The sequence below is a fragment of the Eubalaena glacialis genome, chromosome 17 (genome assembly GCF_028564815.1).
Source record: "Eubalaena glacialis isolate mEubGla1 chromosome 17, mEubGla1.1.hap2.+ XY, whole genome shotgun sequence".
Taxonomy (NCBI): Eukaryota; Metazoa; Chordata; class Mammalia; order Artiodactyla; family Balaenidae; genus Eubalaena; species Eubalaena glacialis.
Genome location: NC_083732.1, coordinates 68225060 through 68245658, shown reverse-complemented (window position 1 = coordinate 68245658; position 20599 = coordinate 68225060). Strand labels below are relative to the sequence as shown.

Here is a 20599-nt window from a genome sequence, read left to right as displayed (position 1 = left end):
TGTTTCCCCAGTGCTCAGTGTGTCACTTGGCACATAGGAGCTGCTCAACTTGTATTTGTCCAGCAAATAAATATCGGGGCAAGAAGGCATCTTAAGAGCCATCTGGTCTACCTCTCTGCCATCAGATGCTTAAGTTATCCCTCTGTCCCACAACCTCTTCCCAAAATGAGGCCACCTAGGAGTTGGCTAGCTGCTTAGCTGCTTCTCAAGGGGAACAGTGCTGAGCAGAGCTGGCTGGAGGAGAGGCAGAGGTGACTCAGTGTCACAGACTCTTTCTCCCAGGGCACTGTTGTGGTTCTGCCAAAGGAAATGGCAGAATCTAGACTTATGGGCTTTCCCAATCTCCAGTGACCAAACCCCTCATGGAGGCTGATCTGGTCAGTACGCCGTATGTGGCATCAGATTGTTCATCCTAACAGATTTTTATGTCTCATGGAGGCACGTATGCACCTGTACAATTATATACTCACATACCCAGGTGAGAGAGATTAAACTTTCCATAGACAACTAGCTTCATGCAGCTTTCATATTATGTTGGCGTCCTGTAAATTCTGATGATGGGCCATCGCTGCCTATGCAAATTTCTGAGGTCTCATTTGCTTGTTCAGTGCAAAAGGCCCAGAGGTGAGCCGGCCCTGACTGTCAAAGTCAGAAGGTGGGGCCCAGGAATGGCAAAGGTAGGAAAGGAGATGGGAAGTGAGGGTAGCTGAAACCAGCATCATTTCATTAGCTGTGTGTAATTGGATTCTCAAGGTATTTTATAATCACTTAAGTGCAAGGAGCAGATGAAAGGCTTCAGCACTGACCAAAGAATGCAGGGTATGTGAGATTCGCCACTGGACGGCCCCTACGTAGTGTCTACTCTGGTGACGAGAACAGCCCAGCAGGAATTCCAAACATCCTCCTAATCCCAGTGCCGACCGGCTGGCTGTGCAGGGAAGAATGTCTTGGCTCAAGAAGGGAAGGGGTCAGAACACTGGGGTGAGCCCAGTTTTCTTTGGGGGATGAGGAGTCTTCGCCTTTGCACCGATGCAATGTATATCATGGCAGAAGCCGGGAAGAGGTTCTCCAGTTTTATTTTCTTTAGTCAGACGTGGAGGAAAGCCAGGAGACAGTTCAGTTTGAATAGTGCTGTGCATACATTTAACTTGATTTGCAAATAATGCTGTTTAGCAGGGCTGGTGAAACACACATTTCCCCCCCCTTCATCAGTGTGCAGAGAGGACAGAATTTTTAACAAGATGCCAGGCCTTTGAAAATAAAGACAGAAAAGGGATACAAAATGTACAAAAGGAAGACACTATATATAAAAGACACTCTTTTCCATTCTCCAAGTCAGTTGGGCTCAGCCTAAACACAGGAGTGAAGATCATCCTAGGAAGGATTGGCATAATCAAGAGCCAGACGTATTGTTATTAGCTAAGCAGAGATGGTTGTAACGAAGGTCTCATGTCTCCTCTTTGTGTCTCTATTGTTTCTACAGCCCCTCCCGCCCCCCTGCAAACCAGTTCACACTGAGCACTTTTCATCTATTTCATACCTATGTTTTGAGTGGCTCCTGCAGGCCAGGCCCTGGGGGTAGGTGTTGGTTCAACAGAAAGTAGGACCATGGTCCTCCCTCCTGGAGCCCAGTGGAAGGAAAACAAGAAAATGGGCAACTTGATCCAGAGGGAGTAGTAGACAGGGAATCCTGGGTGCCATGTGAGCAGCAAGAGGGTCTCTGGGTAAGACTTAGGGATCGGGGAAGGTTTCCTCCGGGGTGGAAGGGAAGAAGGGTGTGTGCGGAAGTACCCTGTCCACAGACTGCTCCCTGGGACTCGGCCTGTCCCTGGGGAGTCGCCATCGAGGCTCGACACCCCACGCTGCTGGCCCCGGTGCTGGACTCCTCAGCTTCAGTCCACACTTCCTGGCCCTGCCGCACTTGGCTTGTCTTCGTGGCGCAGAGCCTGGTGAAAGGTTAATGGTGAGATAATGACCTTGGGCTTCCCAGTTGCCCTCGGGTCTGTCCCAGACATATAGCTCCCGCAGTCAGGACCTTGGTGTGCCTTTGGTGGACCCATTTATCCATCTGAGGTCACGGCTGCTGCTGGCTCCTTATTTGTCACTCCCTTCCGTTTCCCCCCTGTACCCAGAGAGCCCCTTATTTAGCACTTTCAGAAATGCTCTATTTCCAACCAGAGAATTTAGACCCACACGTCCTGGAATTGCATTTATCTCAGAGCACTTTGAAATTTGGTATTGCTGAACAGAAAAGCTGGTGCTCCAAAATCTCGCCTCCTTCCGACAGCTTCCTGAGGTTCATGTCCCCTGGCACAATACATTCAAAATCTTTCATTTTCCCCTTTTCTGGGGAAGTTACTCCTTCCTTCGAGGCAGCTCTGGGAGACAACAGAGCCCTTCTTGTACAAGCCCCACAAAGTACAACTCTGCTACTCGACTTCATCATCTGTAAAATGGGGCCACTTCATGGGTGGTTGTAGAGAGAAAGGGCAGGAATGAACACGTATTGTTGCCCCACCCATGGGAAACATGTAATCAGTGGGGGGATGATTATTATAATTGTTATCATTAATGGCTGTCCTATTTTTGTCACTTGCTTTTACATATTAGCCATTGAGCTGCTATGTAATGGGCGGGAACCAAGGTGGTCTTCTGCATGGTGTACCTGGTACCTGTTAAATTCATTAATATGTGCAGGTGAGGGTTACCACCTGGTCCAGGTTTACAGTTCTTAGCTGTCAGTGGATGTTTAGGGTAGAGATGGGGTGGGGGAGTTTAGACTTGATATGGGATTATGATCCAGTGTGTTCAGATGCAGTGTTTGATTCCAAGGATCCAGCCAACTCTTTCTTCTTCCCTATGAAAAGCAGGTATAACCATATCCACCTCCTGGGGCGGCTGTGAGGCTTAAATGAGATAATGTGTGCGAAAGAGTCAGTACCTCCCGTGGGGCCTCCCGCCCCAGCCAGAGCCCACACACTGTTCCTCCCTCCCTTCCCGATATTGAAATGGATTTTAAATGGGCATTAAAAAGAAGATGGTCTTCCGTGGAAAGCCAGGAAGTGTGAAAGGGTGGACAGCTTGGGATCGGCAGGGTCATTCAGAGGAGCACCACAAAGAAATCATTTCCTAATCCTTGGCCTGACCGGGTGCCCCAGAGGTTCGAGCAGCCGGCAGTGCTCAGGGCACAGTGGCCTGTGTTAGGAATCTCACCATCTCCAAAGAGCAAGGGCCTTCCCGCTGGGAGCTACTGAGTCCCTGAGGCTGCAGTCACTCTGGTCACCAGCACCACACACTAGGATAATCCATCTGCATTTCCCTGACTCCGGAACATAGAGTAGCTCATTCGTGGGCACAGACACTGTATGAGCAGGTGGCGTGAAGAAACTGAGGCTCAGTGAATCCCGTGAATTCACAAAGACCACTAGGGCCTATACTTTTCTGTGTGTAATTTACAAGACAACAAATAGAGATAGAATGGTGGCCAATGGACCCATTTTTCCAGCTAAAAGATTGGCTCCCACTCATGGGTTTCTCAGTTCAAATCTGTGGCTTGGGCCAATTTCATTTTATTACATGCTATGGATTTTGGGGTTTTCTCAAAAATAATTGAACTTTTAAGCGTCACATCTGTGATAGTCCAAGAAAGGGCCTAAGGCAACATAGATATTAAATAACAGAGCACCATCTTGGACTGAACTCCTGGTGTGACATGGGGTGGAGTTTTGAGTAGGGGAGAAAGAGTCCTTTTAAATGGTAGCCTTTTGTTGCCAATGCTTGAAACTAGGTGAAAGGTTTAGGACTTCACTGTGTAAGAAACATAACTTTCAGACACTCCATTTGTGTGAGCTGCCGAGGAGACAGTATCATGTAGTAGAGAGCACAGGCCCTTTAGAATCAGAAAGCCTGGAGCTGGAGCCCCGGTGGCTCCACAGCTGTGACCTACGTTGGCAAGGTTATTGGGCTGTGTGAACTTAATGTCTGCCTGTGAAGTTGGCTTATATCAAGTCCTAAGCGTTCCTTTGGTGACATGTCACTCTTCTGCTTGAGCCCTTCAGGGACTCACGACCGCCTGCACAGGGTCATGTCTGAGGTCCAGGAGATCCTCCCAGGGGGACCCTGCCTGTACCAGCAGCCTCATCGCTCCTCCCCGTCTGGCGCACCCCAGACTCTGGGCAGTGTGTCTCACCTTGGTGTCTCTGTTCCTGCTCTGCTACCTCTACCCCCAGAGATGCCTGTCGCCTCCTCTCAGCTCTTCGCCGGACTGATTCTTGCTCTTCCTTTTATATTAGCTCAGAATCTCCCGTCCTCCCAGAGGCATCCCTGCTTCTCACTTTCCCCACCGAAGCCAAGCTGTGCCTGTTGTTTCTCTTCTCTACATAACTCCCAGCCCTTGCCTCCATCCTCCCATTTCCCTCACCGAATGACAATCGTTTGATAACACATCTGCCTTCTCCCTGGACCATCAGTTCCTTGAACAGTATTTTGACACATGGTACTAGGCATTACTAGGCATTAGGCATTCAACTAATGTTTGTTGAATGAATGAAAGAAAGCACCGAGGAGGTGCCAAGGAAGCTATTTTATTTCCCTTATCCCAGAGCACTTGGTGCAGCTACAACAGTCATAAGTTGTTTTTGCGTTCTTTGTTTTTTTCTTCAGGGATGTGATTCTAACCTGGGGGTAAGCAAAGACGATTAAGTACTTATGAGGATGGGGGCTGAGAGGGAGCATATCAGCTGTAGATGTTCACGTTCTAAATCAATACATGAGACAAACTGTAGCAGCATCAGGGGGAGACTAGAATTGCGTGACTACAGGGAGGATGGCCTGGCTCACGTCTTCCCTATCCTCTTTGATTAGCAGAAAGCAGGCTCGCATGGAACTGAGCCTACCAAGGAACTGTGGGAAGCACAGGTGGACCCGTGGGCACACAGCACCAGCATCATCCGTGGCTACGGAGCGTTTGATAATAAGGCAAAATCCTTTCAATTAGAAGCTGCTGTTGTGATTCACAGCTTCTGTTTTCATTTTATTTTCAAGGATCTGCTCTACACATCTCCCTGGCTCTGTCTTGGGGCATCCGTTCCTCTTCCGTTTGTTTGTTACGTTTTAGAAATGTTTGTATTTACGATCACGCAGTGCCTTGCAGTTTCTACTGTATGCACGCGAGCTCATTTAATCTTCACATCTTTGAGGCCCAGAGAAGCTAAACAATCTGCACAGGGGCACACAGAGAGTGGTAGATCCAGAAGCCAAGTTCTTCATCCCAGGTTTTCCTACTTAAACCGGCTGTATTTTCCGTTATATCCGGTCGCCTCCCTTCCAATCATAGCTATCATTTATGGATTGCTTATAATGTGCCCAGGCTTTAGTTAAAATGTTATCATTTAATCCTCACAGTAGAAGTATTATCCCCATTTTGCCAACAAGGAAACTAAGATCTAGACAAATTAAAAACTTTGCCAAGATCATTCAGCTTATGAATAGCCAAGATGAAATTGGAACCCAGGTTTGGCTGGGTCTAAAGCTGCTTAACCACTAAGCTTTTAATCACTGAGCTCTTAACCACCGTGCCAGTGGTTCTCAAAATTTAGGGTTCATCTTAATTATCTGGAGGGCTTGTTAAAACACAGAATTCTGGGCCCTTCCCCCAGAGTTTCTGATTCAGCAGGCCTGGGTGAGGCTGAGAATGTACATTTCTACCAATTTCCCAGATGATGCTACTAGTTGGAAGAGTGTACTTTGAGGACCCCAGCGCTAATGCCACATCGCCCTCCGCCCATATGCTGGTTGCACTGAATTGCTGCCAGCCAAAAAAAAAAAAAAAAAAAAAAAAAATGTGTTTCATATGGAGGGGAAGGGCTTCAGTTATGCATTATTGTATGGCCCATTTTAAATGGGGTGTATCCCATACATTATTCACTACAACTTTAAGGTTGTTGTAGTGAATTATTTCGGCCGTAGAACGGGTTTGGTTTCTAGGTTAAATACAGGGTCATGTTATTTTTATTGTGTTTTTCATTGAAGTAGTTTATGGAAACTGTTCTGTCTTCTGTGTCGTCACCTATACGACGGGGGACTTAATGGCCATCTGAAAAGGGTAACAAAACCATTATTAATTAAAGCTGAAAGTTCTCTGAGATTAGTTGCCTCCCTCATCTGCTTACCTTCTTGCTTAGGATCTCATATGTTCGTTATTTCTTGTTTTTAAGAAGTTTATGATTTTGATGTGATTTATATTTCTAAGCTTAAGTCATAGGGAAGAATTAGTCTCTAAAAAGACTGTCCCCCTCCCTTGACCTGTCGTCTCCCCATCTTTTTCCCCAGTCCCTATCCACTGGTTACCACCAACCTGTTCTCCATCTCTGTAATTATGTTATTTCATGAACACTATATAAATGGACTAATTCAGAATATGTCCTTTTGGGATTGGCTTTTTCACTTAGGATAATTTTCTTGAGGTTGTTGTGTGTATCAATAGTTCATTTCCTTTTATTGCTAAGAAGTATTCTAAGCTATACATGTACCACAGTTGGTTGAATGATTCACCCATTGAAGGATATTTGGATAGTTTCCAGTTTGGGGCTATTAAGGATAAAGCTGCTGTGAACATTCGTGGACAAGTTTCTACGTGAAAATAAGTTTTCATTTCTCTGGGATAAATGCCCAAGAGTGCAATTGCTGGGTGCTAAGCCCATTTTTAGTTCTAAAAGAAACTGCCAAACCATTTTCCAACGTGGCCGCCCCATTTTACCATCCCACCAGCAATATACGAGTGTTCCAATGTCTCTGCAGCCACGTCAGCACCTGTTGTCATGTGTCCTTTTGATTATAGCTATCCTACTTGCTGTAAAGTGATATTTCGTTGTTTTGATTTGCATTTCCCTAAAGACTAATGGTTAAGTATATTTTCATGTGCTTATTGGCACTTTGTATATTTTCTTTGGAACAATGTCTATTCACATCCTTTGCCTGTTTTTATAAATTTATTTATTTATTTATTTATTTATTTTGACTGTGTTGGGTCTTTGTTGCTGTGTGCAGGCTTTTCTCTAGTTGTGGTGAGTGAGGGCTACTCTTCGTTGTGGTGCGTGGGCTTCTCATTGTGGTGGCTTCTCTTGTTGTGGAGCATGGGCTCTAGGCACGTGGGCTCAGTAGTTGTGGCTCACGGGCTCTAGAGCACAGGTTCAGTAGTTGTGGTGCACGGGCTTAGTTGTTCCGCGGCATGTGGGATCTTCCTGGACCAGGGCTCGAACCCGTGTCCCCTGCATTGGCAGGCGGATTCTTTTTTTTAAATTTATTTATTTATTTATTTATGGCTGTGTTGGGTCTTCGTTTCTGTGCGAGGGCTTTCTCTAGTTGCGGCAAGCAGGGGCCACTCTTCATCGCGGTGCGCGGGCCTCTCAGTATCGCGGCCTCTCTTGTTGCGGAGCACAGGCTCCAGACGCGCAGGTTCAGTAGTTGTGGCTCACGGGCCTAGCCGCTCCGCGGCATGTGGGATCCTCCCAGACCAGGGCTCGAACCCGTGTGCCCTGCATTGGCAGGCAGATTCTCAACCACTGCGCCACCAGGGAAGCCCGGCAGGCGGATTCTTAACCACTGTGCCACCAGGGAAGCCCCCGTTTGCCTGTTTTTAAATTGGATTATTTGTCTTTTGATTGTTGGGTTGTAAGAGTTCTTTACCTTTTCTGGATAAAAGTCCCTTGTCAGATTTATGATTTGCAAATATTTTCTCTCTTCTATAGGTTGTCTTTTCACTTTCTCTATGGGAGCTGGGGATAGAGGGAGACCGGTCTTCTCAGCTGTACTCACCTACGTTAGAACTTCTATTAGGCAGAGCTGATGGGGGTTGGTGATGGAGCAGATCTTGGCTCAGATGCTCCAGACGCTCTGAGTTCTTGCCGAGATTTGGTAGATTTTCTTGAACAAATGTTTTTCCATTTGTCATCATGACCTTAGGACAATTTCTAGAAACTTTCGATGAATGCTCTTATAATTTGTACCAGTTAAATTGTTGTTTTGCTGGGAAGAGTGTCCACAGAATTCCTTAGTGTGTCATTTTGGAAGGCCAGGCTTCCACAGTGTACTTAATACAAATGCCCTCAGGAGATGTTACACCTGAAGTCCTCATCAGTCTTTTCTAGTTATCCGATGAGTCTTTGGTAGATCTAGCAGCTGAAGAAGCATCTTCTCTACACAACATCTGCAAGACTAGAACAGTGCCTGGAACATAGTATTTCTTAAAAGAATGATTGAATAAATGAACAAGTTTAAGCACCTAGAAGGAGGTAGACGTGGGGCATGGGAGAACATCAGAGAGCTGAGTGAGAGGGTACCAAATACATACGTGGCTCAATTAGAAAGATTGTCCCCTTTGCAGGCATCATTACTTCTTCAGTTGTAATACACAGTAATTCATAGGCTCACTGTCACTAGAGCCCAAGAATGAGGCTGGTTCATGGGTTGAGCATGATTAGAAATCCAAAAATCATTGTTTCAGGTTATGAGTGGTTATGTTTCTGTATGTCTTTGTGTGTCAATATAAATACACACATTACACATTGTGTACACGAGCAGATTTCTGTAGACACATATACACACATACGTACATACAATGGTTATGGAGACTTTTGGAGCAGTGGGGTACTCTCAAAGGGACATTCTTCTTTCTTACCTAAAAATGATAACATAAAGAATAATGGAATGTTCAAAACAATCTTTAGTCATCTTGCCCAACTGACTCATTTTGCAGATGAGGAAACTGAGGCCCAGAGAGCCCATCGTTTTGTTCTTAATCTCACAGCTTACCTAGTGGGTTCCTGATTCCAGCAAGAATGATTGTCCCCCATCTCCTGTTACCTATTATGTGAATGAACACAAGTTTCAATCATGAAGCTTTATTCACTACATCAGCAAATCTTCCTATACAACCACTTAAAAATCAACAGCTTGAATAACTGTCATTTGAATTTTTCCTACAAGTTTTCTGCCTTTCCTCTCGCTCCACTCCTTCCCTACAGTAAATTTTGCAACTGGCAACTTTGAAACTTGTTACAATCCAGCACATTAATAGGGTTTTACATTTTAGCAGCCTAATGATAAGGAGGTAGGACCTTCTGTTCTAGCCCCTCAGGGGTTTCTATTCTGGGCATTTATTAAACTTTGCTGTAGCCTCAAGTATATTTGACCTTTTTATATTAAAAAAAAGTTTCAGTTTAAACTTTATACATATATATTATGTGTATGTACATATTTCACTCTTCTCCACTGATTAGGTAGATATTCAGACATTATCAACAGTTGAACTTGAAGATACTTGTCAATTATTTCCCTATGTTTGGTAAGGAAGAGAAGCCATTACTATCATAATTTATTATTATTTTCATTTAGCTAGATTTGAGCCCTCTTAAAAATCTTTTCTACTTTGAGGTCCATTTTGCAGTTTAATTAATGCAGCAAGGGTTTTCTTTTTTCTTTTTCTTTTTCTTTTTTTTTGAAATTTTACTCTCAATGGAGATAATCTTAATCCATTCATGATGACCTTTCCTTGTGCAAATTAGTTGTACACGCTTGTTTAAGTAAATGGTCCTTTGCATGATGTCTCTTCTTAATGATGGGTTTATAATCGAAAATTGACTTATTCCCATATGCCTAGTTTGTGTGAGAATATAAAAATAGATGTGGACTTGAAAAATATAAACGTATATATCAGTATCCCCAAAAGAGGAGGGAAGAATCCAATGCCTTCAGGCTATGATTAAATTAGACTATTAGAGTCAGAAAATGCTGGTGACATATGCTACTGTCAAAGTCACCTGTCTGCCGAGCCTGGGAGGCTCTTGAAAAAGGAGAGTGATTTCTTCCTGGCTCTGAGAAACTGGGCCTTCACAGGACCTGGGCCATCTCCAGTTTCCCGAGTTTTCTTAAGCTCCAAATGAACTTTCAACTGTGTGTTTAGGAATGTATTTGTGGAAATCATTTTTATTTATATTTATTTATTTATTTTTAAAAGATTTCTAGTTTAATTAATTAATTAATTTGGCCATGCTGTGCGGCCTGCGGGATCTTAGTTCCCTGACCAGGGATTGAACTCGTGTACCCTACATTGGGAGTGCAGAGTCTTAAGCACTGGACTGCCAGGGAAGTCCCTGGAAATCATTTTTATAGTGCTAGCCCTGAATAAAATGAGATGCTTGTTACCCTTCCTGCACTTCACCGGTATAAAGGGACAGGTGACGTTCATATTACATTTTGCATTTTTTCTGGCGTAGAAACAGTGTGATACAACTAAATGGTGTTTGAGGAAAAGAAACAATCATCTCTTCTGCTGCCCAGGTTCCCACAGGCCCCACCGTTTTTTTTTTTTTTCTCCTGTTATTCCTCTTTCCCCATTTCTTGGGCTGGCTCCTTCTCTCTCACCTCCATGCCAACCATTCTTATACAGGAGTGTTTGGGGTAACCAAATGTTCTTGGTTAAAAGTAGAAACTCCAGCTTGAAGGAGAAACTAAATGTTTTGTGCTTGGAATGGAGGTTTCCTGAGTAGGTTTTAGTAGCATGGGTTCGTGGGGTAGGAAACAAGAACAGCCTTCGTTTTACTGAATGACATGGCATTAAAAAAGAACAACTAGCGGTGAGTACTTTTTAAGCTTATGGGGGCAACCTATTTTCATCCGACACAAAAATCTGACTTGGGAAGCAAAGGCTGGGCAAGCCAAAATTTTGCTGGGACCATCAGACTTGTCTTTTATGTACTGTTTGCAAAAGGCCCTAATTGCTTTGTCCAATGTGATGGTTCACATTTCTTCTCCTTCATGCAACAACCCTGCCCACCTCCCGCCCTGGAAAAGTGAGGCTTGCCTGTGTATCGCCCGAGTTGCTCTGGGTAATTTCTGGTAGGTGTGCACCCACCCCAGGTGTGTTCATTCATCCCCCCCCCCGACCCTCTCCCCTGCCCCATTCCTAAGGTGTCTTTGTTTGCTGATGGCTCCTCCTCTTTTTCTAGGTATGATTATCGGGAAATGCTGCACAATGCCACTTTCTGTCTGGTTCCTCGTGGTCGCAGGCTTGGGTCTTTCAGGTTCCTGGAGGCTCTGCAGGTAGGAGACCCTGATCCTCCCCAGAATAGGGCTGAGGACTCAACGTCAGACTGGGGCGGAGTTTAACCGTAGCACTTCTCCTGGGGTCTAAGCCGAACGCGTGGTTTGCCTTGAACACGTGAAATCTGTTTTCCCAAGAAAATCTGCAACATTTTTATGAGTGGGGGGCGGGGGCGGAGGGAGGATTTACTCCCTGCCTTTGGACATGAGAAGATTCGATGGGAATCTCAAGGGAGGGTGAGTTCTTCAGAGATGTGTTTACAAACAGAGGGCAGATCTGCTTGCCCACCAGGCAGCCGACCTGCGCTCCACGGAGACTCAGCCCTCCTCCTGGAAGCCAGTCTCAAGAGCAATGAAAATGGCTGATGGGTGGTATTTCTCAAAAGCAAAATCGTCGGTTCTGTCCCCATCTCCGTTGTCACTCAGTTCCTCTAAATGCTGAGCGCGATACCCAGCAAGGTGGAGGCACTCACTCAGCCCACCTCCCAGGCTCTGAAGTTCAGAGCTCCTGGAGCTGCTGGGTCTCTGCTATTAACCTTCACTTTGCAGAAATGCCTTCACCTGCTGAGACAGTTCTCCACACTTCCCACCTGGAAGTTGCAACCAGCCTTCCTTGTTGGCGAGAAAGCACACCTTCCACCTCTCTCCTCCTCAGCTCCTGGACCCCTTGCTACTATGTCCTTTCTTCCTCTGTGCTCTGCCCCTGGCTGAATATGTGCTTTTGTCGCAGTGCTTCTTAAATGCCATCATTCTGTCCTGTCCTCTGACAGGAGAGCTTCCTTCTCTTGAAAGTCTTTTGTGGCACGTTCTACGAAGCATACCATTCCTGACATTCCCCTAGCCTCTTGGGATGTTGCATGGAGCAAATTGTTCTCTGCTTTGGATTCTGAGTTATTTGCAACCAGAAGTTTATCATCAGCCTGGTGTTTCTTGGCTCTTAGGTCCCTGTGCAGGTAGTAAATTGGTACGACAGTGGTTGGGATCCCTCCACACTGAAGGGAACAAAGTTCAGATGTTTACATAGCTAGGGAAATGTGGGCACCCGGTAACAGTTTAGTCCACAAAACACTTTATCAGGAATGCCAAGCTGTTCTTTGTTGCTCAGGACATTGGGGTGAACCACTTTGCAAGTGGACTGTGGCAGTTACACTGACAAGGCTGTTCATGTTCAAGGTGGGTTTTACGCTAGGATTTTGTTGATGAGCGATTTTGTTACATCAGTAAAACTTCTTCAGCGGAGGCCAGTTGCCTCCATAGAGGTAAGGTCAGCCAAACCATGTACAAGAATAGAAATGGGGTTTTCGCATTCTAGGGCAAGACTTGCAAATAGTAAAATCTCAACTGGATGCAGACAACCTTCATGTGACTTGATAATTCATAAAAGCCCACTTTTCTTCTGACCTCAGCAGTCCAGGATTCATGCCAGTAATTGAATTTGTACCAATTTCACCTCTGATTGGAAGGGTTCCTGCTGCCATATTCCTCACACTCACAAAGTCCCCTTCTTTGCACAGGCCGCCTGTGTCCCTGTGATGCTCAGCAATGGATGGGAGTTGCCATTCTCTGAAGTGATTAATTGGAACCAAGCTGCCGTCATAGGTGATGAGAGATTGTTATTACAGGTAAGGAAGGGGTGGTGGTGGCCTTCAACAGATCAGTGGATTATTGTTGCCCCCGTCCAAACTTTCAAAGAAGATGAATCCAAAAGGTCAGCTCTGTAAAAGAAATTTTATCAGGAGAAGAAAATTGCCTGGGTCATGGTGAATATGAAGTCATTTAACATGACATCGTTCACTTCCCAACACACAATCTGCTCAGGTCCAGGGAATATATTCAGAGGAGAAGTTGCAGGTAGACCACGCTGAACTTTGATACTGAGAAGAGGTGTGTATCTACCCCCCTCAATATTCAAAATGTTTAGAAATGATACCAGAGAGTTTTTGTACCATCCTGCTGCCACTTTGTACTCCTTTCCCAATTCCGTATCTGCCTTCAGATTAATTTTCAGAAAGAGAGAGGTCTCTAGGGCGATTCTTATAATTAGTGTTAGCATTGCTCAAATGATCTAGTCTGGGTATGTGAGTGAGTGTTATCTTTAAGATGTATATTTAAAAGAGCAGCCTCAAATGAAAATGTATTTTTTTTTAAATGTATTTTTGGCCATTTAGATTTTTTCCATTTAATTTTATTGTTGTAAGAACATGTAATATGAAATCTCCTCTTTTAACAAATTTTGACGTGTACTCATTATGGTTGAGTGTAGGTACAGTGTGCTACAGCAGGTCTCTAAAGCTTATTCAGCTTGCTTAACTGAAGCTTTATGCCCACTTATTAGTAATTCCTCACTTCCCATCCCCCAACCCCTGGTCACCACCATTCTACTCTTTAATTCTATGAATTTGATTATTTTAGATATCTCTTATACGTGGACTCATGAATTATTTGTCTTTCTGTGACTGGTTTATTTCACTTAGTATAATGTCCTCAAGGTTCATCCATGTTGTCTTCTGTTGCAGAATTAAGACTTACTAATTATTAAAATGTCCGTATTACCCAAAGTGATCCACAGACTCAAGGCAATTTCTGCCAAAATCCTAATGGCATTTGTTTTTTACAGAAATAGAAAAACAGCTCTAAAATCCATATGGAGCCAGGAAAGACCCCAAATAGCCAAATCAATCTTGAGGAAAAAGAACAAAGCCAAGGCATTATAGTCCCTAATTTCAAAATATATTATAAAGCTCCAGTCATCAAAACAATATGGTACTGGCATAAAGACAGATATATAGACTAATGGACCAGAATACAGAGCTAAGAAATAAATCCACACATATACATCAACCAATCTTCTACAAGATTGGTTGATGTATATGTATATGCCTAATAAAAGTTTGAACTTCTCAAGAGCTGCCTGGGAAGGGGGATATGATACTCACAGAAAAATCCTGGGGCAGGAATAGTCAGTCACTGAGGATTTCTAAAGACCCTTTGTGCAATAATGTTTTAGCTTCAACATAAATTGCCATACTCTTTTCTCTAAAATGATGGAATATTTTAATGCTTTTATTTCATGGCATTGTACTTTATCTTGAACTACCACAAATATTTGTAAAATGATATTTTTTAATGTCCTTTTTTCGATATTCAGGAAATTCACTTTCTAACTCTATCATTGATTCTACTTCTGTGCTGCTGGCCAGTCTGCTAACTGGCTGGTGAAATAACTCAGTACTCCCCCTAAAGTAACAGTGGAATATCTGTAACCAAGCGGGCCATGAATTAGGCAAGCCAAGCTGAACGCAGCTCCTAAAATATGCCTTGTGTCTGGTACTCAGATCTGTGATTTCCAAGGCCCCTGGGACCTCAGAAGCAAAAGGAGGACACGTGATCTAGTAGAGTTCTCCCCACACAGAGATGGTGTGTGCCTAAAACATTCACTCATGACAGGCCAAACAAAAGTGATAGATGTGGTTCTTTTCCATGTTGCCTTTTTCCTTCCTCTTATGATTTTTAAAAAATAATGCATGCTCATTAAAGGAAATTTAGGAAAGAAAGGGAATAAAAAATACCAGCCATAATTTCTCCATTTATGTACCAGTGCTCCCGTGAATTTGATGTGACTAAGTTGGGAGTTTGTCTCTGAGAACGGAGCGTGTTCCAGGATACTGAATTGTGGTTGTCTGGTCTCTACCATTTCAGCAGAGTTGATTCCCCAGAAGCATTTCACCTTATGAGGCAACATTTTGGCTTGACGCTGGAGATTTTGTTTTTCATTCTGCACCTACTCAAACTTGCTGGCATTTTCCTCTCTCATATGCAGTCTGTCTTTGCACAGCTGCCTCCATATTGAATGATGACTGCACTGTCATTGACAATGGTTTTAAAGAACTGGCACCCAGCCCAAATGTCTGCTCTGGGAAGTGTTTTTGTTATGTTACCATTTTTCATTTCCTGTTTTAGAACAGCTCAGGTGTTTTTATTTGCATATATTCTTGTTGTCGTGTCACCAAGAGAGCTTACTGTTGCTTTCCTATATCTATCTTGGTAGATTCCATTAGTTCCGTTACCATGCATGACCTTTTATTAAGACTTCACTGAGTTCTGCAACTTTGAACAATCCGGCCAAATTGGAATTAATTTATCACTTTCCCATACCTGTCTCTCGGGACAAGCAGATTAATAACCAGTAGCCAAATGCCATTAAAATTTGGAACTCTGTCTTTTCAATCAATTGGAATTATCTTCCAGAGCACTTTGAAGAGTGCTGTCAGACACTTGTATCATATGCACAAATGGGTAGGATATATTTCACTTGATGTAGTAACATCAAGATGTGGCTAATAGAAGAGAAGGGTTGTATTGGTAAGCTCATCTGTGCTATCCCTTTCTGCCTTCATAACCACAGCCTACTCAATTTTCTGGAGAGCACATAGTGATGATAGCTTTTGACATTTTTCTAATGGACTGGTTCCTCATGATCATGATGAAACAGTCTACCTGTATGACTCTTAGAAAATACTACTGACATTCAGAAGAGGGCATGATTATGTAAATTGAGGAGGGTAATTTTTTTCTAGTCTTTCTTTGGCAATCTGAGTAATTTTCTCAGTAAGTAAAAATAAATGTTCTTTGGCTTATGAAGGATCCATGATCTGAATGGTTTCTCTACCTGCTTCAAGGATATTTTATTTCCACTTGACCTTGAGGTCTGGTTTCAGGCTAATGTTTCTGCTTTACCTGTTGCCTCCATGCTGCTTCAGTGTTGGGAATCCAGATACACACTTTGGGGCTGCAGATTTAGTATCTGCTTCTGGACGTTGCCAAAGCAAGTGAACTTGTCCTTAGTAGATACTGTGAAGCAGTACTATGGCTCCCCGTAAGAGTGGTCTTGAATCAAAAAATATGCTCCTACTTCCTTTGCCACCACTGGAAATTCAGACGTAGTCTTAGTCACAATGCCATGGGTAACTTTCTTACTAAAGCAGCTAGCGGAGCATTCCTGCTTCAGTCCAGGCTCCCATGCCTGACTGATTAGTTACACATTAGGGAGGCAAGCATGCAGAAAGAGGTGAGCACAAAAGGACAGTTGCTAATCACAAGGAATCTCCCCTAAGTATAGACTCCATAAATGAAATAGCCTTTGGGCTATAGGTGAAGGTAGGGAGCAAAACAAGGAGACTCACCAGACTCCCAGGAAGTACATTGCAGAGCTCCAGACCCAAGCAAGTTCACATGCAGACATTAAGCAATTGGTCTGTCTTTGAATATCATCACCCTTAAGTCAATAATAATAGTAGTGGTAATAATTGCTTTGTTAATAAAGCTTCCCATGTGCTAGGCATTGTGTGAAGCACTTATGTGATCTTCATAACAACCTTATGATGTTAGTACTATATCCCCCTTTTATAAGTGAGGAAATGAAATCTTTGAGAGATCATGTAACTTGTCCAAGGAAGCAGGGCTAGTAAATGGCAGAGCCAAGACTCCCACTGTGGTCTAACTCCCATGTTCCTGTGCTTAACCATTGAGTTATACTGCTAGTGAAAATAATGATATCCCTTTGGTGGCTTCAGATGGCCATGTTCAATTCCACTTCTATTTATTGAATAACTACTACAGGCATACCTCGCTTATTTTATGCTTCGTAGATGCTTTTTTTTTTTTTTTAACAAATTGAAGGTTTGTGTCAACCCTGTGTTGTCAGATGATGGTTAGTGTTTTTTTTTTAGTAATAAGTACTTTTAATTAAGGTATTTACATTGTGTTTTTAGACATTATGCTATTGCACACTTAATAGACTATAGTGTAAACATAACTTTTATATGCACTGGGAAACCAAACAAATTTTGTGTGACTCGCTTTATTGCGATATTTGGTTTATTGTGGTGGTGTGGAACTGAACACACAGTATCTCTGAGGTGTACCTATACATAAAAGCCACTCTCCTAGCTATAAAATGTGTAGCAGGATGGACAGGGCATAGATCCCCCCTTTAATATTGTGCAGCCTGGGAGAGAGCAGTGATGGTTAAACATGCATGACAGATTGTGTTAGTTTGGGGTAAGTGCTGGAGCCAAAAAGAGAAGTCTGGGGAGCAGAAAGCTCTCAGGGAGAGGTAGGAGATACATGCACATAGAAATGACTACCCCAGCTGCATATTAAATGGAGAGACTCAGAGACATTCCCTAAAAAGCCTTTTGTAGATCATTTGTAGTCCCTGGCGTGGTGTGTCTTAGAAGTGCTTGGGGGATGATGTCTCTCAGCCTTGCTCCAAGGCTGTATGTAGCTCCTTCTCTGTAGAATTTGGTTGTCCATGGGCAGGATCAAGGATGCGTGGGAATCTGAGAAGAGAAAACAGCAAAGACTACTATAGGAACACCCTAAGCAACTGATAAGCTGCTACCAAATCTTAGAAGCGAGCTCTAACTCTCGTGCATTTAAGGTCCTTAAAGCTGATTCCCAGTAAGTGCTGTTTGTAGCTGACACTTCTGAAGGGCCTTTCAATTTAGGGGTTGGTGGTTTTTAGTAGATCTGTATGCTAGAAGCTGAATGCTATGAAGAATAAAAGCCTAACCCAAGTGGGTTATTTTGATCAAATGGCATCTTATTGTTTTCCGGTTATAGTTATTATGTGTTCACCTTGTGTTACAGATTCCTTCTACAATCAGGTCTATTCATCAGGATAAAATCCTAGCACTTAGACAGCAGACACAATTCTTGTGGGAGGCTTATTTTTCTTCAGTTGAGAAGATTGTATTAACTACACTAGAGGTAAGTGAGGCCACTTGGCTCTCGGTCTTGAATAATGGTCCTTTATATGTTTCTCTCAAGCTTCTCTTTTGCTAGTAGTGATGTGTAATTGGTCAAATGGGGCAAAACCGAACTTTCTGTACTTGAATGTGTCAGTTAACCCCTTTTTACCTGCTCTGCCGTGCCCAAGCAAAGACCTCCATTCTTGACAAACTCCACTGAGGAAAGCTGACATAAGAGAAATTACACCCCTTGACACAGAGATCGGCTCTGTCTTACATCGTTTCAGAGACAGGTAGCTAATGACTGTCCTCCTGTCATTCACACTCAATGGCATCCTTTGAAGGCATATTTCTGGAGCCCACTTAGGAAACAGATAGTGACCAAGTAGGGGAAAATCTTCTCCCATTGTAAAAATATGAATAGTTTACTGGGTACTATAGTCCAATGGCATTAGGATACAGCCAAATTTATTCTCAAGACATATGCAACCCAACTAGCATCATTGCTGCAAGGATGTATTAAGAAGAAAATCAGGATTACACCCATCTGGTACAGAAAGTGTTAAACTTTATGAGATCAGAAACTATTCTAGACAGATGGGTGCCCATCTTCGAGTTGCCTTTTTTAAGGCAGGAGGAAAAAAGGAAAGGGAAGCATGGAGATGATTAAAACCTTTGGAAGTAGAGCAGATAGCGATGGCCTGAGGCTACACCAAAGTAGCACAAAGAGCTGAGAAAAGATTTCTGGATCTGCACACTCATGAATTACAGGAAGGAGAGCAGAGGTCCTCAGGTGAAGCACAGCATCAAGGTGATTCTGAGGTGTCCGCCACATGAAGTAGGGGCATTTGTGGCCTCACTTTTGAAATATTTTCTTTGGAGAAGTTATTACTGCTCCAAAAGCTAATGTAATTGAGAGTATACGCTATGCTAAGTCTGAAAAATACCAAGAAAACTGAAGTCATCCTGTTTTGTGCCATTGCTGTTGTCTTGCTATCCTGGGTACCAGAGCCAATGCTGGTCATATCCCAGGCACACCGTGGGGCTTACCTACCCTGAGCCTAGCCTGGGCCTCCTGCTTTTGCGGGGCCAGGCTCTATCACAGTGTCCCCTTGTAAATGGGGTGTGTCGTTTTCATCCTGGAACTAAGTGAAAAGGGCTATTTAGGACCCAGGTCGCCCCATGAAAGGGGACAGGGTAGAATGCCTTCCAAGGGCTTCTTTATTACAAGCAAATTTCTCTTATTCCTCCAAAAGCACTCTCCTCAGTGAAAACTGATTGGGTTTTTACTTCTGTACATAGCAGCAGATTTGAATATGTAATAAATTCGAACCTTTTCTTTGATCCTGTCTTCCGTCTAAGACCCTTCCTAGGCCCTTCTTAAGGAAAGTTGAATGTCACTTGTTTTGGGGTTTTTTTTTGTTTGTTTGTTTGCTTTTTGGAATGAGTGCTTTTTATCAAAGAAGTGTATATTCCTTTTAGAAAATAATAGAAAATACTTACGTCACAAAAATAAAATAATCTACCCATACAAATCACTATTGACATGTACACACACACATAAACACATACATATTCATTTTTTTCTATGCAAATGCATAAATATGTTGTCATTTTTAATTTAAAGAGGAGTCTTTCTATACTTAGTTTATAACCTGTTTTTTCTGCTTAACAATTATTCCTAGTATCTCATTAGATTTTTCTACAATTATTTTAATGGCTATATAATATTCCATTCATGATGTCACTTAATTCCGTTAATTAATCTCCAGTTTGAGGCTATTAAAATTGTTTCTGGTTTTTCATTATTATATACATCCTCGAAGCTAATAGCCTCAGTGCTAAGTTGTTGTGCAGATTCAAGATTACTTCCTTAGGATAAATTCCTTGAATTCAAAGTCCTGGTTCAAACAATATGCCAAATGCTAAGATTTAAAATATGAACTGTCAATTTTCCTGCAATAGAATTCAACTAATTTATATTCCCTCCAGCTTATATGAGAGAACCTATTTTAATTATATTTATTTTTTTTCACTTTCACCATATTGGACATTATATCCTTAAAAATGATAAATCATTATTTTCTTAAGATCTTAGTAAGAATGAATATTTTTTGTATGTTTCTTGCTCAGGCAGCTCACAAAGAAAGAAATAGAAATGGCCACAATGTTGTCCCACTTTTCTCATTAATTTTTAAGAGCTTATTAGATTAAAAAAGATTAACCTTTGATTCTTTTGTAGCAAATATTTCCCCCCAATTTGTGGTATGCTTTCTGTTTTGTTTATCATGGGGCAATCTTTTCATCTGCAGCTTTTCCATTTGCTGCTGTTTAGACAGGGCTTTTTGACCCATAATTTTATTTATGTACAACACACATACACATTAGTATTTTCTAGTATTTTCATGGTTAATTTTTTACATTTAACTATTTAATCCAATTTACTTTTATATATGATCTGTGTTGAAAAAGCTAAACTTTTTTTTTTTTTTTTTGACAAATTTTTCTGTAGTTGCTCCAATACATTTCCTTTTTTTTTTGCCATGCCACACAGCTTATGGGATCTTAGTTTCCAGACCAGAGATTGAATCCAGGCCCTCGGCAGTGAGAGCGCAGAGTCGTAACCACTGGACTGCCAGGGAATTCCCCTGATATATTTCTTAAGTTATTCTTTCCTCAGTGTTTTCACATGCCACATTTATGCATCTTTGGCTATACACGCAGACCACATGTTTTCATTTTTTTAC

The 20599-nt window shown here is 42.6% G+C and overlaps 1 protein-coding gene across 1 annotated transcript in view; it reads left to right on the top strand.

Annotated features, from left to right (window-relative positions):
* EXT1 (exostosin glycosyltransferase 1) overlaps nucleotides 1–20599 on the top strand; it is a 291690-nt gene that overhangs the window by 237636 nt on the left and 33455 nt on the right. The window contains exons 2-4 of the mRNA XM_061171410.1: nucleotides 11007–11100; nucleotides 12615–12722; nucleotides 17752–17871. Of these exons, the coding sequence (XP_061027393.1) occupies nucleotides 11007–11100; nucleotides 12615–12722; nucleotides 17752–17871 (322 nt within the window). The remainder of the gene's footprint in view (nucleotides 1–11006; nucleotides 11101–12614; nucleotides 12723–17751; nucleotides 17872–20599) is intronic.